Here is a 21,162-nt window from a genome sequence, read left to right as displayed (position 1 = left end):
TCTGAAATGCAGTTTGATTATTGTTTAAATCCACTGATAGTACTTTTCTTTCAATTCTTTCTATTGAGTTGTCCCCTTGTTGTCCCCTCACCTTGTCAAAGTGGTGGCAATAATGAGAACTTTTCTGAGAAAGTGAAGTCTTTCCAGCTGAAGAAAAATCCAGCTAAAACTATTTTGATTTTAAAACTTGCACACAGTTATACCAGATCCAAGACTCACATTCAAAGCTGAATGGCTTTAAAAAGAAAACTTTTGTCTTTTTTTTTTCATCAAAAGCTTCTAACCTAACAGTTTTAGAATCCTCAGATATTTTTATAGCAGTATTTCAGAATATAAAAAATTTGGGAAACCAACTCTCTGTCCAAGAAAGATTAGAAAGGAAGACCAAATCCTGCAATCAACTGATGCAGAAAAATGCCACTCCATTAATTTAATAACAGGTTTCTGCAATCTGCTTTCAGGGCTGAATCTTACACAAACATCATGAAGGAGATTTAGACAGAGTGACATAATCTTGGTGCACATTTTTTGCTGTCTTTTAAGTGTTTTACTATCCTCACCCTATGCAATCACTCATTCTGCCTTGCCCTGCCTTCCTATTAAAGGATGTGGATGCTGCTGCTATTTCTTAGTTAAGTGCCAATGTAGCTAAAATCAAGGAATTAAAAAAATCACTATCTATATAGCTGTTAAACTAATTTATTCCACCACTTTGAAGGAAATAGGGCAGCTTTCTGTGATGATTTCATGATTTGATAAGAGGACTTCAGCTCTCAATCCATTGTAATTCTAGGTGCTGTATTTTGTTCCAGTCCCCACTGAGTTGCTTCCAACTGTCAGCAATCAAAGCACTTGGGGATGTTCTGCACAATCTTTTACTTGCCTTTTTTTTTTTTAATCTGTAATTTGATTTCACATTAAAAGATTTTCTTCAATATACACTTAAGATCTACTGATCTCAAACTACACCAAAGATTTTTGTTTAAAGATATAGCAGGCCCTTGACTCATAAAATACTGCCTGGATCAGGAACTGGGGTAAGGTCTTACCTATAGTGTCTTTAACCCTGTGAAGAAGCATGTAGTGAGTTAGCGAATGAAAAAATTTGAGCTCCAACATCTAAAGTTCAACAGAATTATGCAAACCAAGAAAAGATTATTTGCCCCTCCAATTTGCTCTTCTCTTACAGTTAAGTGACAGTCATGCTTGTATCAAGTGTTACTTGTTTCCCAAGCAACTTATTGGACTCATTTTCTGTATAATACTGATAAATTAATGTTTATAAAGGGCCAAGAGCATGGATGGTCTTACAAAATTGCTTTTGTCAATAAATTTACCAGTTTGGATTCTCTTGGATACACAGTAGCTGAAGCTGATGCAAATCCCAGAAAACTGTGGCTATGAAAAAGTGAATTCCATTGCCCATGAAAAGCAGAATCAAGACACTTGCATGAATATTTTTTTTGATGTATGTGATGTAACAGGTGTCTTTATGCTGACATGCTGATTACTAATGGGATGGTGTATGCTGCATGAACTGTGATAATCTATATCTGAAGACCTACAGTGAAAGTGAAGAGACCAAAATAAAGTATATGTAAACCTTGTTCAGGAAATTTCTACAACAGTTGACTATATTGTGTTGTCTTTAACATGAATTTATAGCTTTACAGGATTTGAAAAATGAAATCATGCACCAAAATAGTTTATTATTAACATTCTTCTCTCAATTAGAGAATTAAATGTTATCTGATACATGGAAACAACTTTCACCCGCATATTGCTGATACTGCTGCATCTTATACAAATGCTGAAAAATTCAGGAAACATCACTTTGACAGACCATAACAGCCTGTTAAGGCGCAGTGAAAATAATTTTTTTTTAAGTGGGATTTTGCATATATTAGTCACACTATTTGTGATACAACACTACTGTTCTTGGGCTACCGTCAATCAGCATCTCTTCTGTCTCTACTGACTTGAGTGACTGGATATCTTGAGAACCTATCTTGAAATTCTTACTCCATCTGAAAGTTTATTTTACATAATGAACACATTTACAGCAACCCATTTGAAAACCTTTTAGAGTTCTTAGTACATGGCCTGGGATATTACTCGTGGTGACAGGAAAATAATGCTGTAGTCAAGAGCTGACAAGATGAACAAGTATGATGTTACTTTATTGCCCATTTCTTGCATAGTATCACATGCTGCTCAGCAAGGACTGTGGACCATACTTCAGGAGTATTTCAGTTTTGAGGGATATTTTTTTTTCCATCTTGAAAGCTGAGAATCAAAATACTCGGCAACTGCTGTTTAAAATAGGACCATCTTTGCTAGCTTCTCTGTGAGATTACAGTACTTGTAGTCTAATTGAGATATTTTTAGAACCAGAAGTGCCATATCCAGCTGGGAATCAGGTTGTTTGCCCATTGTAAGACACCCAAAATCTTAGCAATCCTTAAACATGTCACATGAACAGTTCTGCATTTTGCCAATATGTGTGTGTGTAATACAGTTATTTCCTCTACTTTTCAATCAAACACACAGACACAAGTGAGAAAAAGAGGGAAACAATTTTTTTGACAAGTTGCTTAAAATAAATGGGAGATTTTGAAGGTGATAAGAAATTTTAACTAGCAGAGATAGACCACAACCCCGTGGTCAGAGAAAAAGTGGTATTGTCAAAAGTGTATAGCAAAGCATGAACACATTTGTAAAAGAAAAAGTGTTGTATGGCTTTGTACACTGTCAATATATAATGATGAACTCCTACCCTATAGGCACACAGAGCCTACAGTGTTGGTATGACAACGTTACTGCTATAGACACGTTTAGACAGCAGTGTATTTCCAGATAGCAAAAATAATGAGTTATGCAGATCAACACAAACATGGCTCAATAGAGCCTTTAAATTTCCAAAATCTAAGGATATATATTAATTTTCCACACATAATGCACCATGATATCCACTTACGTTGAGTTTGTTTGAGATATGTTCTATTCCTTTTTTGCTAGGATAGCCAGACTGAGAGTAGGTTTCACTACACATGGCACAGGGGTACTCTGGGCCTGGAACAAGTGTTCTCTGACTATCAGCACATACACTAGACCAGAAATATTTTGGCATTGCTTGAATTCTTCTTAATATGTAAATCAAAAATTCCTGTCAGTCCAGCACCACATATTACCAGCCTTCAGCATCAGGTTCACATTGATATCTCGTCATATTCAGATGTGGTAAATTATACATTTCTGTGGTGTAAATGGCAATTAATAGCAGAGACTCAGCAACAGATCAAGAGTGTCAGATGTGGTCCCAAGTTAGAACTTGCAGGTGAATTTCACAGTCCAGGATTGAAGTGTTTTATTTTGAGATCTCTGTCTTATATCATTGCAGAAAGTGGAAAAAAAAAAAAGTGCCTATTTTATATCTAAAGTCAAATGATTCACTGCACAGCATATCCACCATCTTCCTTTCAGGGCTATATTTCAAGAGGTTTGGCAGGGAAACAGCCTGGCTGTGTGAGAACAGAAACCTCCGCTGGTGAGCAGGGAGAGTGGCTCTGTACAATCAGCCATGGAACGAAAAGCTGAAAAATAGGGTGGGGGCCGTGGGTGTTTTGATTTTAAAAATGCTTAAACGTTCTTTACTTAGTTGTTTTTGGGTTTTGGTTTTTTTTTTTTTTTCTATTGAATACATAGCTGAGAAGTTTATCACCCACACAATCTTGTCTCAGCGGGAATAGTGTGTTTTCTCACTTTGTGCAATTCCAATTTTTACAAATGGGAAAAGGTAGTGAAAATGTCTTGACCAATTGCCCCCAGTCCCCCAAAGGATGGCTATTTTGTTTCTGGAAGGAAAAACCGAGCAGCTACTTACTTGAGCTGAAAGGCACAGCGTGGCGGTTTAAGGCGCTGAGAGTGCGGGGAGAGGGGCACGGTTTGTTCCCCCCGCTGGGATCAGTGCCAGGGTGGCCGCTGGCAGGATGGGCGGCGGGGGGAGGCCGGGAGCTGCCCTGGCCCCGCTCCAGCGGCAGGTGGATGCTGCGGAGCTCGGCGCGGGGCTTCCCCGCTACCGAGCGCCCCGGCCAAGGTAGCTGTCGGTCTGTATTAAATGGCTGCCTGCTTTTCGGGGCTGCCGACTGCTTCGTGCTTTGGCTGTTTATTAGCAGCTCTGCCGTCTCTCGGGGGCAGTTGCCCCCCATCCGCACCCCGCCGCTTCCCTAGGTGATGCTTCGCTCCACCGCCTCCCCGTCCGCCCCCACCTCAGCCCTTCCTCCCCTCGCCCTTCCCGGGGAGCCGCCGCCGCCTCTTCTCTCCGAGCATCCCCCCGGCCCCGCACCCCTCCTGGCTCTCCTGCTCCCGGGCCAGGGTGTGGGCTGGGGCCGGCCCGGCCGTGAGAGGGGAATCGCTGCTTTCCTGGGGAGCAGGAGGCGGTGGCCGGCCGGGGGCGGTGGGGTAGGGCAGGGCAGGACCTCCGCGCCGGGGACCGGGTCGTGCCGGGGAGCGAGCGGCTCTCCAACCCGCTCGATCTCTGTGCAACACCTTCACCCTTGTCCCTCCCCCACCACCCGCCGGTTTTGGGGATTTTTTGGGGGTTTTTTTTTGTGGTTTTTTTTTTGTTTATTTTGGGGTTTTTTATTGTGGTTTTTTTTTTTTTTTTTTTTTTTGCTTTTTCCGCTCCTCCACTCTCTTGCAGCGAGTTAAATATTTCTTCTGTTAATTGACGCCCAAAGTGTTCCCAATCCTTTCCCCGCGTCGCCCGGGCCGACCGAGGACGTGTGCACGCCCAGATCCGCTCGGTGAAGCAGCACAGATCCACGGGGCCGAGCGGGTATGAGCGTGAGGAGGAGGAGGAGGTGGTGTAAAAGGAGCGACGGCACAAAGCAGATTTGAGAGGAATAATTTAACTCCTGTGTTTGTTGTTTTTCAGGGGTTTGCTTTTTCCCTTCTCTCTGTCTCCTTTCTACCTTTTTTTCTGCTCAGGATTTAAATGTCACTCAAAGCATCCCCAGATCAGCTTTCCGCTCGTCTCCGGTTTCTTCCGAGGCATTAATTGGATCACACACTGCATTTGAAGAGCTTGGGTGTTTTACCCACTAAGGTAAGTGGGCTTATGCACCTACATGGGGTGTGGATGGCCACTGAAAGCCTTTCAGGGTGGCGTTTTTCTTCCCCTTGCCCCCCCCTCCCCCAGCTCCGTGGCCAGGTTTCGTTCTACCTGAAGAGCTCGCATCCGTAGGTTAAACATCGGTCGATGTATGGAAAATGCGCCGGGGGGGAGCGGGGTCTCGGGGGCTCCGCGCCCGCCCCTCAGGCACCAGACAGTGACCCGTGGGAGCCGGCGGTCGCGGCCGGCGACCCCCTCAGTTCCCAGTGCCTCTGCTCCTGGAATAGAGCCTGGCACCACAGTAAGGAAAGAAACAGCCTAATCCCCTCTTACAATAAACTATTCGTCATCATTTTTTTTTTCCTCCGTGAGAAATACTGTAGGCGCTCATCTCCCTCCTCCCCCACCACCCGCCTCCGCTGCCAGCGCCGGCTCCTTTGCCCGCACCTCTCCTCGCTTCAGGCGGTTCTTTCCAGGGACTAAAAAGTTAAACTGCCCCTCTCTCCCCCCACCTGCCCCCATACGTACGCAGTGCATTTTCCTTTTTAACTATTCTCCCTGTGCCTAATCCGACTCCGTCCAGCCCCCCCAACGCTCAAACTAGGTTGCAAAGCCGCTGTACCCTGCAACTCCTGAAACTTCTCTTCTTGCTGTGACTTATACTCTATAATAACAAAAACGACAACAAAAATATACTGGATCCTCCTGTGGATTACTTTTTCTTATTTTTTTTTTTTAAATAATGCATTTTTTTCTTCCCCTTTAATTTTTTTTTTCAAGGAAATTTGCTCCATCTCCAGCAGCAACCACTGCTCCTTTTGATGTTGTGGTACGCCGTGCGCATGCGCTTCACATTAGAATTACTGCACTGGCCAGAATAAGTTGGATCTCCTCTTCACTGAAAACCTAAATCATATCAAAAGCTAAAGGGATGCTGAGAGTCCGGAAAAAGGGTTACTTTGGGATTTGGTCATTCCCTTTAATAATAGCTGCGGTGTGTGCACAGAGGTAAGTGATTAAGGTATCTCTTTTTCCTTACTTTGAATTGCAGTGCATGCTGCTGCTGAGAGGAATGCACAGCTGGGGGCTGAGAAATCAGAAATAATACAGTATCATTCTTTCTTTTTTCTTTAGTGTCAATGACCCTAGTAATATGTCACTGGTGAAAGAGACCGTGGATAGACTGCTGAAGGGCTATGATATTCGCTTGAGGCCAGATTTTGGAGGTAATTTGATTGTTTTTGCATAAGAGAGGTTGTATATCCGGGCTGGGTGCGTTTTGTGTGGGGGCGATTGCAAACGATTTGTGGGTGCTGTTGCTTTGGGGAGTGTGTGTGTTGCCATTTCCTATAGCTGATCCAAAGTTAAACCTATCGTTTCTCAATTTTCTTAGCACAGGAATGCGATCACTTAAATTACTTATATATCAGTAATCGGTCCCTCATTATGTGTGTGTGGGTGTGATGATACTTTACTAACCTGGAATTAAACCCTTGTTTAACTGGTTTTATCGAGATGCAAATCTCTTTTAAGTTCACCCAACGCTTGTTCCTTCCAGCCTAATGTGCCTGTGAACACAGTTACTATTTTCGAGTACAAGATGTGCTGTTAACTGATACAAAAATGTCATTTAACCCCCTCCGTGCTCCTACTTCGAACTAGTTTGTTTATTTCGGACGTGTTCGCTGTGGGTGGCCCTTTCCCCCCCGCACTTGTCCCATCCCTTTCCTGCGGTTTGGTGCCCGCCGTGCCCGGGGCCGGGCGTGCGGCGGGGGCGGCGGGCGCGGGGCCCGCGGAGGGGCGCGGAGCGGGGCTGGCCGGGGCCGGCACGTGTGTGCTGTTACATAAAGCACCGCCACGGCCGTGCCTCGGGCCCGGGCAGCCTCCCGCTGCCACCTCCAGGGTCCCACGGGCGCGGTGGGACCTCGCTGAGGAGGGGTGGGGGGGGGGAAGGGGGGGGGAGCACTTTATGTCTCCCTCCTGACTTTCTGGTTATGTTTAAACGTCGTTTCATGTGTACGCTGTGTTCGCCCTGCTAACTCTGGTAAGAATGAGTTAAGTTCTTAGAGATCACATTGCGGACGATTTTGTTGGTTTGCAGGTCCCCCAGTGGCTGTTGGCATGAACATAGACATTGCCAGTATAGATATGGTCTCGGAAGTCAATATGGTGAGTACTTAGTGTTTGGGGGCTGCTAGCTCTCGCAGAGGGTGGCTGTCGATTCCCCCGCCCCTGCCAAGGCGGAGCGGTGCCCGCGGGCGTGCGGGGACCCGGCGCAGCCTCCCGCCCCGGGGAGGTGCCGAGGCGGGACACCCCGGCTGCTCGGGGGTCGGCGGGGGGTCGGGGGCGGCCTTCCCCGTTTGCCGGCGGTGGATCCCGGGGCGGGGAGCAGCGGGAGCGATCGGGGCTGCGCGGGGCCGCTCCTGCGGCAGCTCCGGGGCCGCTCCCGCCCTCACGGCCTTCCCGCGAGCAACGGCGCCCCCTGCCGGCCGCGCGCGCGCACCGCACCCGCCGCCCGCGCCGCGCTCCCCCACACGCGCCTCTCACGCGCGGTGCCTTTCCTGACGCCGTTCTTTTGGTTCTTGTTAAAAGCAACCCAAACCAAAAAAAAAGCCGTTTTCTCACAGCAGTGCGTTTTCCATCATAAACAAACAAACAAAAAAGAGGTTTTTACTTCTGTGTGTTTTCAAAAATCACCTTTTTTTTTTTTTTTTTTTTTTTTTTTTTTTCCCCTAGCCTGACATTATTTTCGGTGGTGATGAAAGAGTCGATGACTTTAGAAGTTTAATTTTTCCAAGATGTTTGTCTCTCTTACCCAAATACTTAGAACTGACTGTGCTCAAATACTGAACTTGTTCAGAACGTATTAATTTGACACTTTTTCTATTTCACTTTCATCACCTGGGAGACTAATGAGGTGTGGAGAAAATTGGACAAGTCTGATTCGTACTTTAGAAGAAGCTGTTCTTGACTTAGATGAAACTTTACTAACATTCACTTTTATTATTTGGGAAATGTTTGGGGTCAAGTTTTGAAGTTTTTATCTTAATTTGCATGTTAATTGGTTAAGGACACGGAATTTGGCCTAACACTCATAGGGGCTTATAAAGAACAACAAAAGACACTGAAACATAGAAGCATATGATGCAAAAGTGATGCAAAATAAATGTGATTTTTTTCAAGTTTTTTGTGAATGGAAGTTTGTTGTTTGAAGCAAACTTTCCATTATTCTTGAAGAGGCTTCAAGTAAGCAGCTTTCTGAATACAAATGTTATTTTAGGGCTATTGCTGTAGCTGTAATCATGCATTTGAAAATAACACCTGGAAAGTTATCAGTTGTTTTAATATCATTGTACTACTAAAATATTTAATTCCTCAGTGTCATGCTTGGGTTCTCAGAGGTGTTGAACTGAATGCACTGGCAAACATTAGTTCTCAAACTGAATGACCTGTGTGATGTACAGGAGTTTATTCATAATGCAAAATAAAACCCTTGGCCTAATTTGAGGATAACATTACAGGTGATTTTACTGTGAGACAGAGAGGTATTGGTGACAGAGAGCTTGATGCTGCTCCTTTTCAAGATACCAGGAAACCTGAGTAATTTCACCGCCTGAAACATTACTTCTGGGAAATTTCAAAGTGGCTAAAAGGGGGTTCCAAACTTTGTATCACTGAACTTATTATATAGTGTTCTACCTCCAGGAGCTTTAAGTGCAGAGGAAGAAAAGTACATTGTATTTTAAACCATTTGCTTTTCATTATGAGAACTGTGGGTAGGAGAAACAGGGACATGGAGTTATTTCTTAGACAGCCATGAGCAGTGAGGGAACATGAGGGTTCCTTGCTGGGACTGTGATCTACCACGTCAGTGTTATATCTTCCCATTCCTTCAGAACTGGAATGTTCTTGTGAAAAAATTGTAGAAAATCCTGTGAATCTTTTCTTTGTTTCTTTGAATGGTTTCTAGACATTTGGTCACCAATTAAAGGTGATAGCATATCAGAATACTGTGGTCTGACACTTACAGCCTACCTAAATAAAGCAGTATTATTTTTAGTATTCTGTAGTCAGTTTATTGTGTTTTTATAATGAAATGTTTGACCTTTCTGATAAAAAGTCTTTTCAGCCTATCTGCAGAAGTCAGAAGAGGGACTGTATAGACAATTTTGTCCTACTAATTTGCCTAAAGGATTTAAGCTCTGGGCTTATTTTACTCTAAGAAGCCACCTATTTCTTAAACCCAGGCAATCATGTTGCATAATATTTTTCACTTACAGTTTCAAAAGAGATTCCAAACCAAGATTATAATTGATTAATTGCAACATGTAACACTTGATTTTACAATGGCCTGTGTAACATAGCAAGTCCTAATATATCCTGAATATAACCTGAAATGAATGAGGAGAGAGACATACAAGGAAACAACAAAATACTTAGTATGCAAGGCCTTGGCTTTCTTGCTTGCAAATTCACCAGAATCTGAAGTAGAAGCCAGGAGGAATAACATGGAATGCTAGCTGATGCAAAGCCTTCTGAGAAAACAAGAGACACAGAAAGAATCTTTTGGATTTCTGGACCTATTTTTTTCCTAAGCATGGCCTTGCTGTAGCTTTGTTTGTAGTCATGGCAAACACTACTGACTTTAGATAAAGGCAGATCATTGCCTGGACTCATGTATTAACATTAATGGGATCAAACTTCTGCCTTGGGAGAAAGGGTAAATAATCATGGCTATTCAGTTTGAGATAATTTCTATTAATTTTAATGTTAATTTATTTCAAAATTGCATTTCTTCCTCAGTCTTGATGTATTGCATCTACCATATAAACTTGTGCCAACCTGCAGGTAGAATGTTTATGTCACTCCAGTGTCATGAGGTAAACCATGAAGTTTTCACTTTTTTGAACAGGATAATTTAGAATTGCTCTTATAGAAAGTGAAAGTATGTTAAGGGTGTTCAAGAATATTATTGCTGACTTGGAATTCTTAAAGAGGTGATAAGTACTTGCATCATGAAGAACTCAGAGTGTATTAGTCTTTGCAGGTGCCTTATAAATTATTTCTTTTATGTAACAGAGCTGAAACTGTAAGCTGTTTACCTTGGATAGTCAGAAAGTTGAACTAGCATTTATCTGAGTTAACAGAAATTGTTTCAAAGTACTGGTACTTGTGAACATAATTTGTTCCAGCTCTGGGGAGTACACTGAATGCACATGAGAAAAGTGAGAACTTCAAGTGTATGTGGTTATCAACAAATATCATGACTATTTGGACTAATTCATTTGTATTCTGCAAAGAAAAAATATACAGCAGGTATTTTATGCAATACAGTAATGACTGTGGCTAATTCCACTCACCACCAGGTCCTGCAATATTGTTGAGTGTATCCTTTATTCTAGTTATACTATAGATTTTCTGAGGGTTTCTCTTATTCAGGTAACAATGGAGAACAAAGATGGGGATCTCTGAAGGCTACTTAAATGGTTTTCCTGGGCTAATGAATTTGGTATTATGTAAGATTATCTGTGTTGCAGTGAGTCTCATATAATGTTCACATTTCCACATTTTCCTCTCAGTTAATTTTTGGAATTGACCCCTTGAAAATGTAGCAATGTTCTCCATTCTAATTTTCTCCCTTTTCCTCCCAACTATTCCCTCATAAATTCTTTTCAAAAATTGGTACAGGTTCATTAAGAAGTACAGAAGTAAATTTTCTTCCCTAGACACCCCTGAAGATTCTGCATAACAAGTTATGCATTTGATCTATCTAGATAAGATACGGGGATTTCTATGGATGATATTGGTCATGCGTTAGTTTTCAATGTCTTGGCTTATTCCCTATTAAATAGGTCAACATTTCCTTCCTTTTTTTTTTCCCCCCCTTGTTCCGTGGCTATTCTGGGATTCTAGTACAGAATGTCTTGAAAAGAGAGAAATATTCCATAGCTACAGATTTTACTGAGGAAATATACACTTTCTGAGGTAATGGGTTGTATATGCGTCCTAGGGTGACTTTATGATCTGGTATCACTATCATCTGGCTTTTTTGTCTAGCTATAAGTATAATTAAATATAACTATTTAAACTATTTAAATCTAATGATATATTTAATATAACTATATAAACTATTTAAATATAAAACTATTAAACAGAACTATTTTAACACACTGTGGGTTACTGGGGTCTGATGAGAGGAATCTGAACTGTTTATTTAATTCCAGGTATTTGCTATCTTAGTGTGCAGGTTTTGGCACATGGAGTCAGCAGTGTGTGTGGAGTTAAGAGACGATGGATTGGTTTGTCTTAGTGGGAGCCATTACCGTTGATTGAGAGCATAATCTTTCCATCAAGTGGGAGCTGAAGAAACAAAGGAGCTGTTACCATCTATCAGGGAAATGTTTATTTCTTGGTGTGTGCCAAATTTTACATAGCAGAGCCTAATAGCTTCGAAGGTCTAAAAAGAAAAGTTTGTGGTTTTTTTAATATTATATTTCACCTCTGTATTTGAGTTGCGTCAAAGTTGCACAAAACAATAATTATAATATGCATAGATCAGAATATTCTCAGAAATGTGCAGGCACAGCTGTAATTTGCTGGTAGACCTCTGATTCTGAGTTGCTCTTGATAATGGAAGCCCACTAGTGTTTACTTAAAATCTCTCCTTTTTCTTGAGCTGTTTTCAGTAGGGGACATTAAACAAGCTCGGGGTTTAGATTATGAATAGGTTTAGATAATGTAAACATCAGGAGCTGTGCTGCTGCCTCTCAAGTAGCAGCAATTATCTTTATGTGTGTAAAGGGAAGAGATGGCTTGTGATATAAAAAGAAATGGGCATAAAGTGGTAAGGAAATAGGGTGGAGCTGTTCCGAACCCCAAAACTTCATGGAAAAGTTTCTCCTGATAGAGAAAAATGAAAACAGGAAAAATTGTCCTACATACACTGGTATGGAAAGAGGTAATGAAAACGGTTTGTCACCAATATCTTTTGTTAATCTTTTCTAGTTGTTTATATTGCTGCACATATTCTATAGAGACAAAAAGGAGAGAACAAGGCTGAAAATTAATTGAAAATGAAATATTGGAATATTGAGAAGGTGCTGCTTCCCTAAATACTTCTGCTGCTGAAGACGGTTTTATTAGTTTCTCTGTGTCATAAATGTGTATGTTTCATTCACCTAAAACTGCATTTCTCAGCAGACAGTTTGAATTTGGCTCATGTCAAATTATTGTGCTTATACATTACTGACTCATACTGAAATGTGTCTACAGAGACTTCTGTGAATGCAGAGCAAGTGATGTATATCTTAGAAGTGAGAACTTTTTACTGAAAACCTTGTTTCACCTTTTCCTTTAGTTACTGTCTGGAATAACATCACAGAACATTTTTGAACTGAACTAAATTACATTAGTATGGATTTCCTTTTTTTGTTACTACATGTTTCTAATTCAGGCATTTTCCTTTCTTAGCTTACTATGTGAAAATAAATAAGAACTCCTATATCCAAATAAAATATTTATTGTTGAGGACCAAAATAAGTCTTCCAATTGATACTCCACGTGTGGATTGGAATTTTCATGCTGGTTTTGCTAGAATATATGTAGCCACAGCATGAAAATACTAATCTAGAACATATATGCAGGACTACAGCGAGTTTGTAACTACTTTTATAAGATAGTTTACAAGTAATAAATTATTATGTATATTTATATATATATTATGTGTATCTATGTTATACATCTCTAGAGGTGTGACATAATTCTCATTTTTCTTTAAGGTCAATATAAATGGTTTGTTAATTGGACTGCACTTTCAGTGTGTTACAGTGTTGCAAGACTTTAACCAGTAGAAAAATCTTCTTGTTTGGTTGTTGGTGATGATTTTTCAAAGTGATCACTCCCTTCTGCAGACCAGGGGCTGGTTGTTACTAATTTAAAGAGATTGCAGGTGATTAGTACTACTGAATTAATAACTATTGTCTTCTGGGTTTTGTTTTTTGTTTGTTTGGTTTTTTTTTTTCCTTTAAGAAAGCCTTGATCTATAAATATTGAAGTGTTTTGGCTCTTGCCACAGAAAAAAGATAGTATCTTTAATATATTTTATGGGCAGTGTCATGGTGCTAATATGTGGGAATGAACATGAAGTGCACTTGTTAGCTCCTGCTATAGGATGCTTTATTTCATAACTCTTCTATTGAAAGTCACATAAAATCTTTATAGATGAGCAGTGTAGTAGAATAAAAGATTTTTATGTTGTACTCTACAAACTTGTTACAAGTTAAAGCTGTTCCAATAGTTGTATTTGTGCTCCTTAGTGACTCCCAAGCCTGTCAGTGCATCATGACCAAATCCTTATTATTCTTCCCTCCTTTTTTTATCCTCATACATCATGCAACCCTCTGCAAGGTTTATAATTGAATCTTTAGTATTCAATCATGTTGAAGTACAGTCTTGTATAGTAATAATTCTTTTTTTCCAGAAGTAATCCAGATTCCTAGTAGATTTCTAGTGGTTAATACTCTAGTTCTCTGCTAGTGCTTTTAAGAATTAAGTAAGCAGGGTTCAGTCCCCTCATTTCAAAGGATGGTGCTCATCCACAGGATAATTTTTGTAAACCCTTTTAAAGACATGGAAGATGGCATCTTGTTGTCTTTAGAAGTGATAACTTCAAAAACAGTCAAATGTCTGGAGGTATTAAAACTGAAAAATTTACTACTATGAGTGGATGCAATCTGTCTGTACCTGTGTATAATTACATATGAATTGTAGGCATTGACAAATGTCATTTGTGGGTTTGCAAAAAGAAAACCAGGACAGAATCAGCCTTTGTACTCTATTGTAATTACTCTAACTGTGCTTCTACAGGGATTCCCATCCCGCTCCCATTTCTTGACAGAGATGCTGTGTTCAGTGAATGGATAATAGCCAGGACAGCACAAGCCCTGGAGGAATAGTGACATAGGGGCATATTTACAGTGTCAGTCTTGCCTGTCTGAAGCCACAGAAGTAGCAGTGCTCTCACTTTCGCTACAAAAATCTTGGCATGCAAATTTTCTGGCTAAGTATTTTCAAATTAGTTGTTAGTTGAACAAGGCAAAGATCCTCCCAAGACTTGGAATCACACCAACTGCATATAACATTTTTGTATGAGTTTTTCAAATAAGGGTGTAATTAATTCCCAATCAAAACTAGAAGTTCTGTTCTAAATTAGAAGACATTTAATATTCAGGAAATTGACATGTATGCAGCTGAATACAGAATATGTAAATCATATTCAATGTAATTTATCACAGGCTAGATGAGACATAGAGGGTGTGAGCTCTTCCCCTGTCCCCAGACTTGAAAGAGCAAGGGTTCTGCGCTATTTCTGACTGTCTTGAGCTTCTTTTTGCATATCTCCATCAAAGTTAAGGCCTATTAATTTTTATTCTGTAAATACTGACAGAGGGATTAATTTGTTAGTTTTCATGTAATAAGAATTTAACTGTGTGGGAAGAAAAACAACCCTTCTGAGAGATGCATTTTGCAACTGAAGTGTGTGCTGTTACAATAAATATGTCACTTCTGAGTATTTCCACTGCTTTTTCCTATATACAAACCACTGATTCTTTGTGATTGTGCTGAAAGACAAACTCAGCTTTATAAATTTTGAACAAGAAGAAGAAATTTACAGAAAGCTTGGCCTTGGACAGGAGCAGTATATTAAATCACCCTAATGAAAGCATTACTCAAAATATTCAACTATTTGAAGTAGAAAGTCCTTGTTCCAGTGTTTGCTCTTTGGACTATTTCTTCTTTCTTTTCTTCTTTAATGAACAGGCATTTCTATTAACCAAAGAACTCTGTAACAATGGATTAAACCCCAGAATTTTCCTTCACAGTTGGGTGTGCTTCTGACTGCTTTGGAATGTCTCTTTTCCATGGCCATGTTTTGCATCCCTTGCTGCAGAGCAGCCTGGCTATAAGGAGCCTCCACTCTAGATGGATTGTTAGCCGATGGTTTTTGGGAGTGGAAGCATTTGGATGTCAGGTGAACAGAAAAACAGGCCTTGCAAGTCATGAATTAACCTGTGAAAGGCTGACAACACATCCTTTGCCTTTTCTGTCACTGGAAATGTTTTTGAACCAGTGTAGCCATGACCTTCTGTTACGTTAGACATTACCTAATCACGCTGGTTTTGTCTATATTTGCATGAGATTTAAATATTGTCAACCTGTCGGAATGGGCTTCAGTAGGAACAACATGCCTGCTCACCTGGAGCAGTTCCTTCCTGAGTAGATGTGCAGTACAGATTTTTGTGAACTAAAACTAAATCATCAAAATGGCACTGACTTGTGAATGCAACATTTTTCAGTGATTGTTCATCACAATTTCATTGAAAAGCTGGTTTTGATTGAGATGGGGCAAAAGGCCCTAATGTGCAAAATGTTCTAAGTATTGTTTATTTTTAGATACAACTCTTGGAGAGAAGTTGTTATAAGATGTAGAGTTAAGTAAAGGTAATGCTGAGCCCAGTTGAGATGAGAAGGTCTTCCAGAAATTCATGTGGATATTCATATATTTGGGATGTCTCAGAATGGTGACTTGTGATTTAGATTTCAGAAGTCTTCCTCATTCTACTTCTTCCATTACATATGGCTGTGAAGTAGCCAGAAGTTCCTATTGCTTTCAAGGAATTGAAGGCATCCATTTCTCAGTGAGAACTAGCTATTAAAATGTACTAATTAAGTATTGGAAAAGATATTGAAGCCTTTTTAAAAACATTCACTGCCATGGATGCAGAAGCTTTTGGAAAATCTGATCCTAATTTCTACTGTAAATTGATTTAATTTTTTTCCCATGGATGTTTGAATTGTTTTTTAATAATTGGAAGAGATTCTTTCTGCTTGACTGAGTAAAACTAGTGTTCAGACTTTAATTTTCTGTATGAAACTTTAAAAATGTATATTGTTAAAAAAGAGGCGCATTACTGCAACTGCAGTGAAAGTAGTGGAATACTGTTAATTCCTTTTGGTCAGTAAGGGTAAATGTGTTGTCATTTGCATAACAGTTATCACCCAATAGTCCAGAAATTGTTATGGTCCATTGTCTAATCTTTATTTGTTTATTTTATAAGTGCATTATATAAGTGTATATAAGATGCAAACCTGCAGCTCTAAAGAACTTGTAGAGCGTTGTGGATTTTTTTTTCCTCCCCAAGGACTGATGACCCAATAGAGTCTTCTGGCTCTCTCAGGTGTGTCAGAATAAGAATGTTAATCCATGCTTGACAGGATGTGCATCAAAGGAGGCATAAAATTCAAGTGGAATAAAATAGTTTGAAGGTCCAGTAGATTGAATTAATAATTTAAATAATTTAGGAGTGTAACTGTTTCATTATTCCTTATTAGGAAATTATTTATTCTATTAGATAATATACAGGGAAGAAGGAAATGGGATTAAATAAATATGCACATCATTTACAAATTAAAAGGATTTTTCTGCTAATTCCATCATTGTTTCTCTAATTATGTAGAGACAGAAATTACCAAAGGAGCCTTTTAATTAGCCTAAAATCTTCCTAAAACTTATGTGACCATTCAATCTGTTTTACTGTCCAATTGCTCTTTTTCACTGATGTTTTGCAATGCAAGATACTTGTACGAAGTCCATCCATATCCAGTAGAATTAACAATGTAATATTTGTGTCTTGTAGCAAATTTAGGTTGCTTAGGTTGGCAAACCTTAGGTTGCTTAAAGTAAAATGCTTAACAACCACAATAAATAGGAAAATGAGGTAAAATTACTCTCTTTCCTTAATTTTGAAAGAAGCCTTTTTAAAGGTGTGAGAACATTTACTGAATAATGCATAACTAAGACCTTTCATATCAAGTTTCAGCTAAAAATATATTATTATGACTGACATATAAGTCCTCAAAAATAGATTTGTAATGGAAATTCCAGGGGACCCTTAACTATAATCATTCCTGTTAGTGTAAATGCCTGGAAATGAATACAGTTTTCATTAATCTACTATTATGTGACATAAGTGACCAGTTACAGAGAAATCTATAATTCTAGTTAACTGGCTGCATGCAGATATACTGTTAAAAGTACCCACCTCTGTGCACAGGCTTTGCAGAATGCTTTTGTTAGCTCAGGTCCGATGTGAGCCTTGTTTTGAAGTCTTAAAATGTGTAAATGTGATGCTGATTTTTCCATGGAGGCTATTTCTGCACGGGTTTCACACAAGCTTTGTGTGCACTTGAGTGACTTGAAATGCAATACAAGGTGATTCTTGCAATGTCTCAGCCACTAAGTGTAAGTGGCACTGGGTAATAGTCTCCAAAATTACTCCAAAATAATGTAATAGGTGCTCTTTTGAAGTGAATAGATGTTACTGGTGATTTTAATTAGCCAAAAAGTCATAAAACCTTGTTGGCAGTTTTGATTTAGTGATATTTAAAACCCAGTTAGTCCAATCATAGGAAAAGTGCACTTTTTTTACTCCTGGTGTTGAGTTTTTGCTATAACCAAATGCATTTCTGAGGCACCATTAGGAGGTTCACGTGGTTCCTACCAGGGCTAAGCTTTGCCTCTTGTTAAATGGGAGACATCACTTGACATCAAAATCTTTCTGGCATGATTTTTTTACTTTCAGTTAAATGAGTAAAAAATAACTTTTTTAAATCACAGAATCATCTTGGGTAAGCTAGATGGTAGTGCAAAGTCAAAAGCATTGAATTAAATTTTGATTAATTTTTTAATTGTATTGGTATTTTGAGAACACAAAGGTGTATAAGCTTTTGATATGGCATATGGGAATTTAGGGTAGATACTTATGTTTTAGTAATATGTTGGTTGGATAACAGTTTTTCATGAGGGCAGAAATTATTTAGTAGAGATTGAGAATATGAGATTTCAACCAAAATTGCTGCTTTTGGATATGTAAAGGGCTTGTTTTCATCAATGTCCCAATTATTTTATTAAGCAAATATTTTGTATGTTATCTAACTTAAATTATCTCTTGAGTTAAACTTTTTGAAAACAAAGAATGTGTATACATGTTTTCTGGAGTAATTCATGTAAGCTGAAATGCAGTCATTGTATTGCACTTTAGCAGGAGTGGAAACCTTTCCTGGTCATAGCTGATCTGTTCCTCCACTGCTTGATCTTGATCTTCCTGTTTGTTGTTCATTAATTTCTGCCAGTTTGGCCTGGCTCTGCAGTGCCTGTGTCTGCTTCTTCCCTTTGCATTTGTGTATAAGAGATCCTGCTTATTCACATACCTGAGTCTCTTATTTCATTCTGGCTGATGGAGTAAAATGGTTAAGCATCAGTGTAAGCATGTTTACAAACAAAACCAGTAAAGCTGTAGTGTGTAAATGTCTGACCATCAACCTTAATCTATCTGGCACTGCCCTTAGATCATGGCTCTGACGGCAGCAATAATGACAACCCGAGGGGACCTGTGCTTGTTCTGTCCTCACAGCCTCATTTGGTGAGGACACACACCCATAAGACATAAGCATATGTTTGAGGTTAGGCTTGTGTGTGTTTTGCTGAACTGTGTCCTTTGGATCATCTTGACCTCAGTGTGGAGGTGGATGTGGGGAGAGTTTTCCATTGTCACCAATGGCAATGTCATAAACAGGATTATGTCTGGAGTTGTAAGTAGCAGATTAGACAACCATCAAGACAGAAAATCTGTTTTCCAGCAAATATTCCAAGTGATAAAGAACCTTAGGAGAGAAAGATAAAATGTGATATATATAAGCGGAGTTGTTTCTATGCAGAATATTTTTTCCAAATTTCCCTGGAGGGATCCACTGTTCTCTGAAAATCCAAGAAGTTCGTTGTGCTTCTGATCAGCTTCCCACACATTCTCACCCACACTACTTTGCTGTGTCATCTTAATGTCATTTTTAAATACTAACAAAAGCATTTTGTATATAATGCAGAAATAAAAATCTTGAGAGGGGAAAAAAAATGCCTTTTGTATGTTATTTTAGCAGATCAAAGCTGACTCATGAGTAGCAAATATGAAGTAATTAATGTATTTAAAATTCAGAATTCCTCAGTTGCAAATTTAAGTGTTCTGATTATAGTCATCAGATTCCGTAGACTTTTAAAAATATGATTAGTATTATTTTTAGAAAGTTTACCTTGCTGCAGAGTATTACATTTAGAATATAGAGCAGTATAACAATTTGTAAAGCGAGGTATAATTGGTGTTTTAAATAATCAACTGTGCTGAATTAAACAGTGTCCAGGTACACTGGAGGCCAAGTGGGAAGATAGACAAATAATCTTTCTCTGGGGGTAAAAATGCAGCTATCATTTAATCTGGTTGACATGGCAAGTATTAACCTTTGTTATTTACTGCTTTTGTGATGGCCTGAACTTCCTATAAATACAGAAACATGTCACTGCCACCATTGCAGGCAAGCACTCATGCAAGTTTTTATTTGCACCAAAAGTAAAAATTTTCAAAATTAGTCAATTTCAGCCACATAGAACTATTGAACTGCAAGGTGAAACATTAGTTCTTGAGAGGTCAGTAAAACTTGAACCAGTTTATTCTGGGAAAATGGGAGGAAGGTGTTGATTTGAGAGTGAGAGCTTTGTCTTGCTGGCTGAATGTCACAAACGTCTTAAAGAACAGAAAAACAATCCACTTGCACTGGTAATATATGAACAGCAGCAGAAGAAAAATTATTTGTATAACTATATCACATATTATCAGTAGAATAATTGCTTAATTTAAGACTTAACCAAATTTTTGTAAAAGTTGACTTCAGCTTTTAACTTTTGCTTGATAGTATTGTGGGCTTCCTCTTGTATCAATAAGAGCTTCCAAACTATGGAAATGCTGCAGCTTCTTTTTATTTTGCAGTAGCAGCCACCAAGCTGTGGTAATAACCCCCTTGTAAAAATGACAAAGATCTTTTGCTTGAAGGAGATGAACTGCAATTTTTGTCTCATGTTGGAACCAGTAATCCAGCTCCCATGCTATCTGAAAGATTCCCCAGAAGATTAATTTTTAAGTGTGTCTAAAAGCTTTTACAAAAAGCAAGAGAAACATTGTGGGGCTGTCACTAAATGCAGTATTTTATGATAAACTTTTTTCCGAAGCTCACTGCTGAGCCCCACTCACAGAGGGAGTGTAGTGCAGATTTGCAAATTTTCCACTGTGGAAACATCTCCCTCTAGGAGGCCAAGTTTTATCTCACCCTGGGGTTTTTTTTCTGTATATAAAAGCAAACAAACCAAACCAATGAATTCAGGAAAAAAACCCCGAACAGCACTTACTTTTCAGTAGTCTTAGAACACAGGTAAGTCTGCAATTTACAACAGTAAAATGGCTGGAGTTGTATATTTTTATGGGCAGAATTTTACTGGGGTGTGTTAGATTATTTTTTTTTCTCTGTCTCTGCTTGTGTACCTGTACTCCTGATATTAAGAGAACTTGAGTCTTAGATGAACTGTTGTAAAAAGCAATGGTGTGATAGAGAAATGAGGTTTTAATTCCTCCTGTCTGAAGACTTTAAAGTAATTAATTTAAGCATATGTTAAACCTTGGAGGTCTCTCTTGAGTTAGACCAATGTTATATTAATCTGTTTTTTCCCAGTTATTGTTTCAAGTGCACCCATTTCAAATCTCTTGTACTAAATTTCTGGTTGACCTTCTAAAGCTGGCCAAGGTGGGAGACAGCAGTGAGGTTTTACTCACTTTTTTACTTTCAATTTACCCTTACATCTACTTAAAAAAACAATTTGAGAGAGAATGAAGGTATTTGATTACTTTAATTGTGAATGGGCATTAGCTGTAATGTCTCAGCTTTTATCAATATGATGACAGTCATTGCTTATCATTAACGTATGATGAAAACTTTAAAAAACTTGGAAAAAAAACATGCAGGTTTCAGAAAGACCTCTCCATCCTTCTGAACTCAATCCTGTTTCACAGAATTAGCTTGTTTCCTAGACTTTAAGCAATATAACTGTTACCCATCCAATAGTTTTAAGTTATGTGAGAGCAGATTTTTCTTTGATGGTGAAACTTCTC

The 21,162-nt window shown here is 39.2% G+C and overlaps 1 protein-coding gene across 5 annotated transcripts in view; it reads left to right on the top strand.

Annotated features, from left to right (window-relative positions):
* Positions 1-4,712: 4,712 nt before the first annotated feature.
* GABRB2 (gamma-aminobutyric acid type A receptor subunit beta2) overlaps positions 4,713-21,162 on the top strand; it is a 139,147-nt gene continuing 122,697 nt past the window's right edge. For 3 of the 5 annotated variants that reach the window (XM_088063613.1, XM_005523477.3, XM_005523476.3), the window contains exons 1-4: positions 4,796-5,107; positions 5,894-6,121; positions 6,248-6,339; positions 7,215-7,282. In XM_088063613.1, coding sequence (XP_087919739.1) covers positions 6,045-6,121; positions 6,248-6,339; positions 7,215-7,282 — 237 coding nt within the window. In that variant the 5' untranslated portion in view covers positions 4,796-5,107; positions 5,894-6,044. Of the gene's footprint in view, positions 5,108-5,893; positions 6,122-6,247; positions 6,340-7,093; positions 7,158-7,214; positions 7,283-21,162 lie in introns of those variants that run through there. The other 2 variants (XM_088063612.1, XM_088063614.1) reach the window with 2 other exon arrangements.

This window comes from Pseudopodoces humilis, chromosome 17 (genome assembly GCF_049639895.1).
Source record: "Pseudopodoces humilis isolate 2021_Gansu_Grassland_sample_001 chromosome 17, ASM4963989v1, whole genome shotgun sequence".
In the NCBI taxonomy this organism is placed as follows: Eukaryota; Metazoa; Chordata; class Aves; order Passeriformes; family Paridae; genus Pseudopodoces; species Pseudopodoces humilis.
The sequence above is the reverse complement of the archived record's forward strand: the minus strand, read 5'-3'. Positions and strand labels throughout refer to the sequence as shown.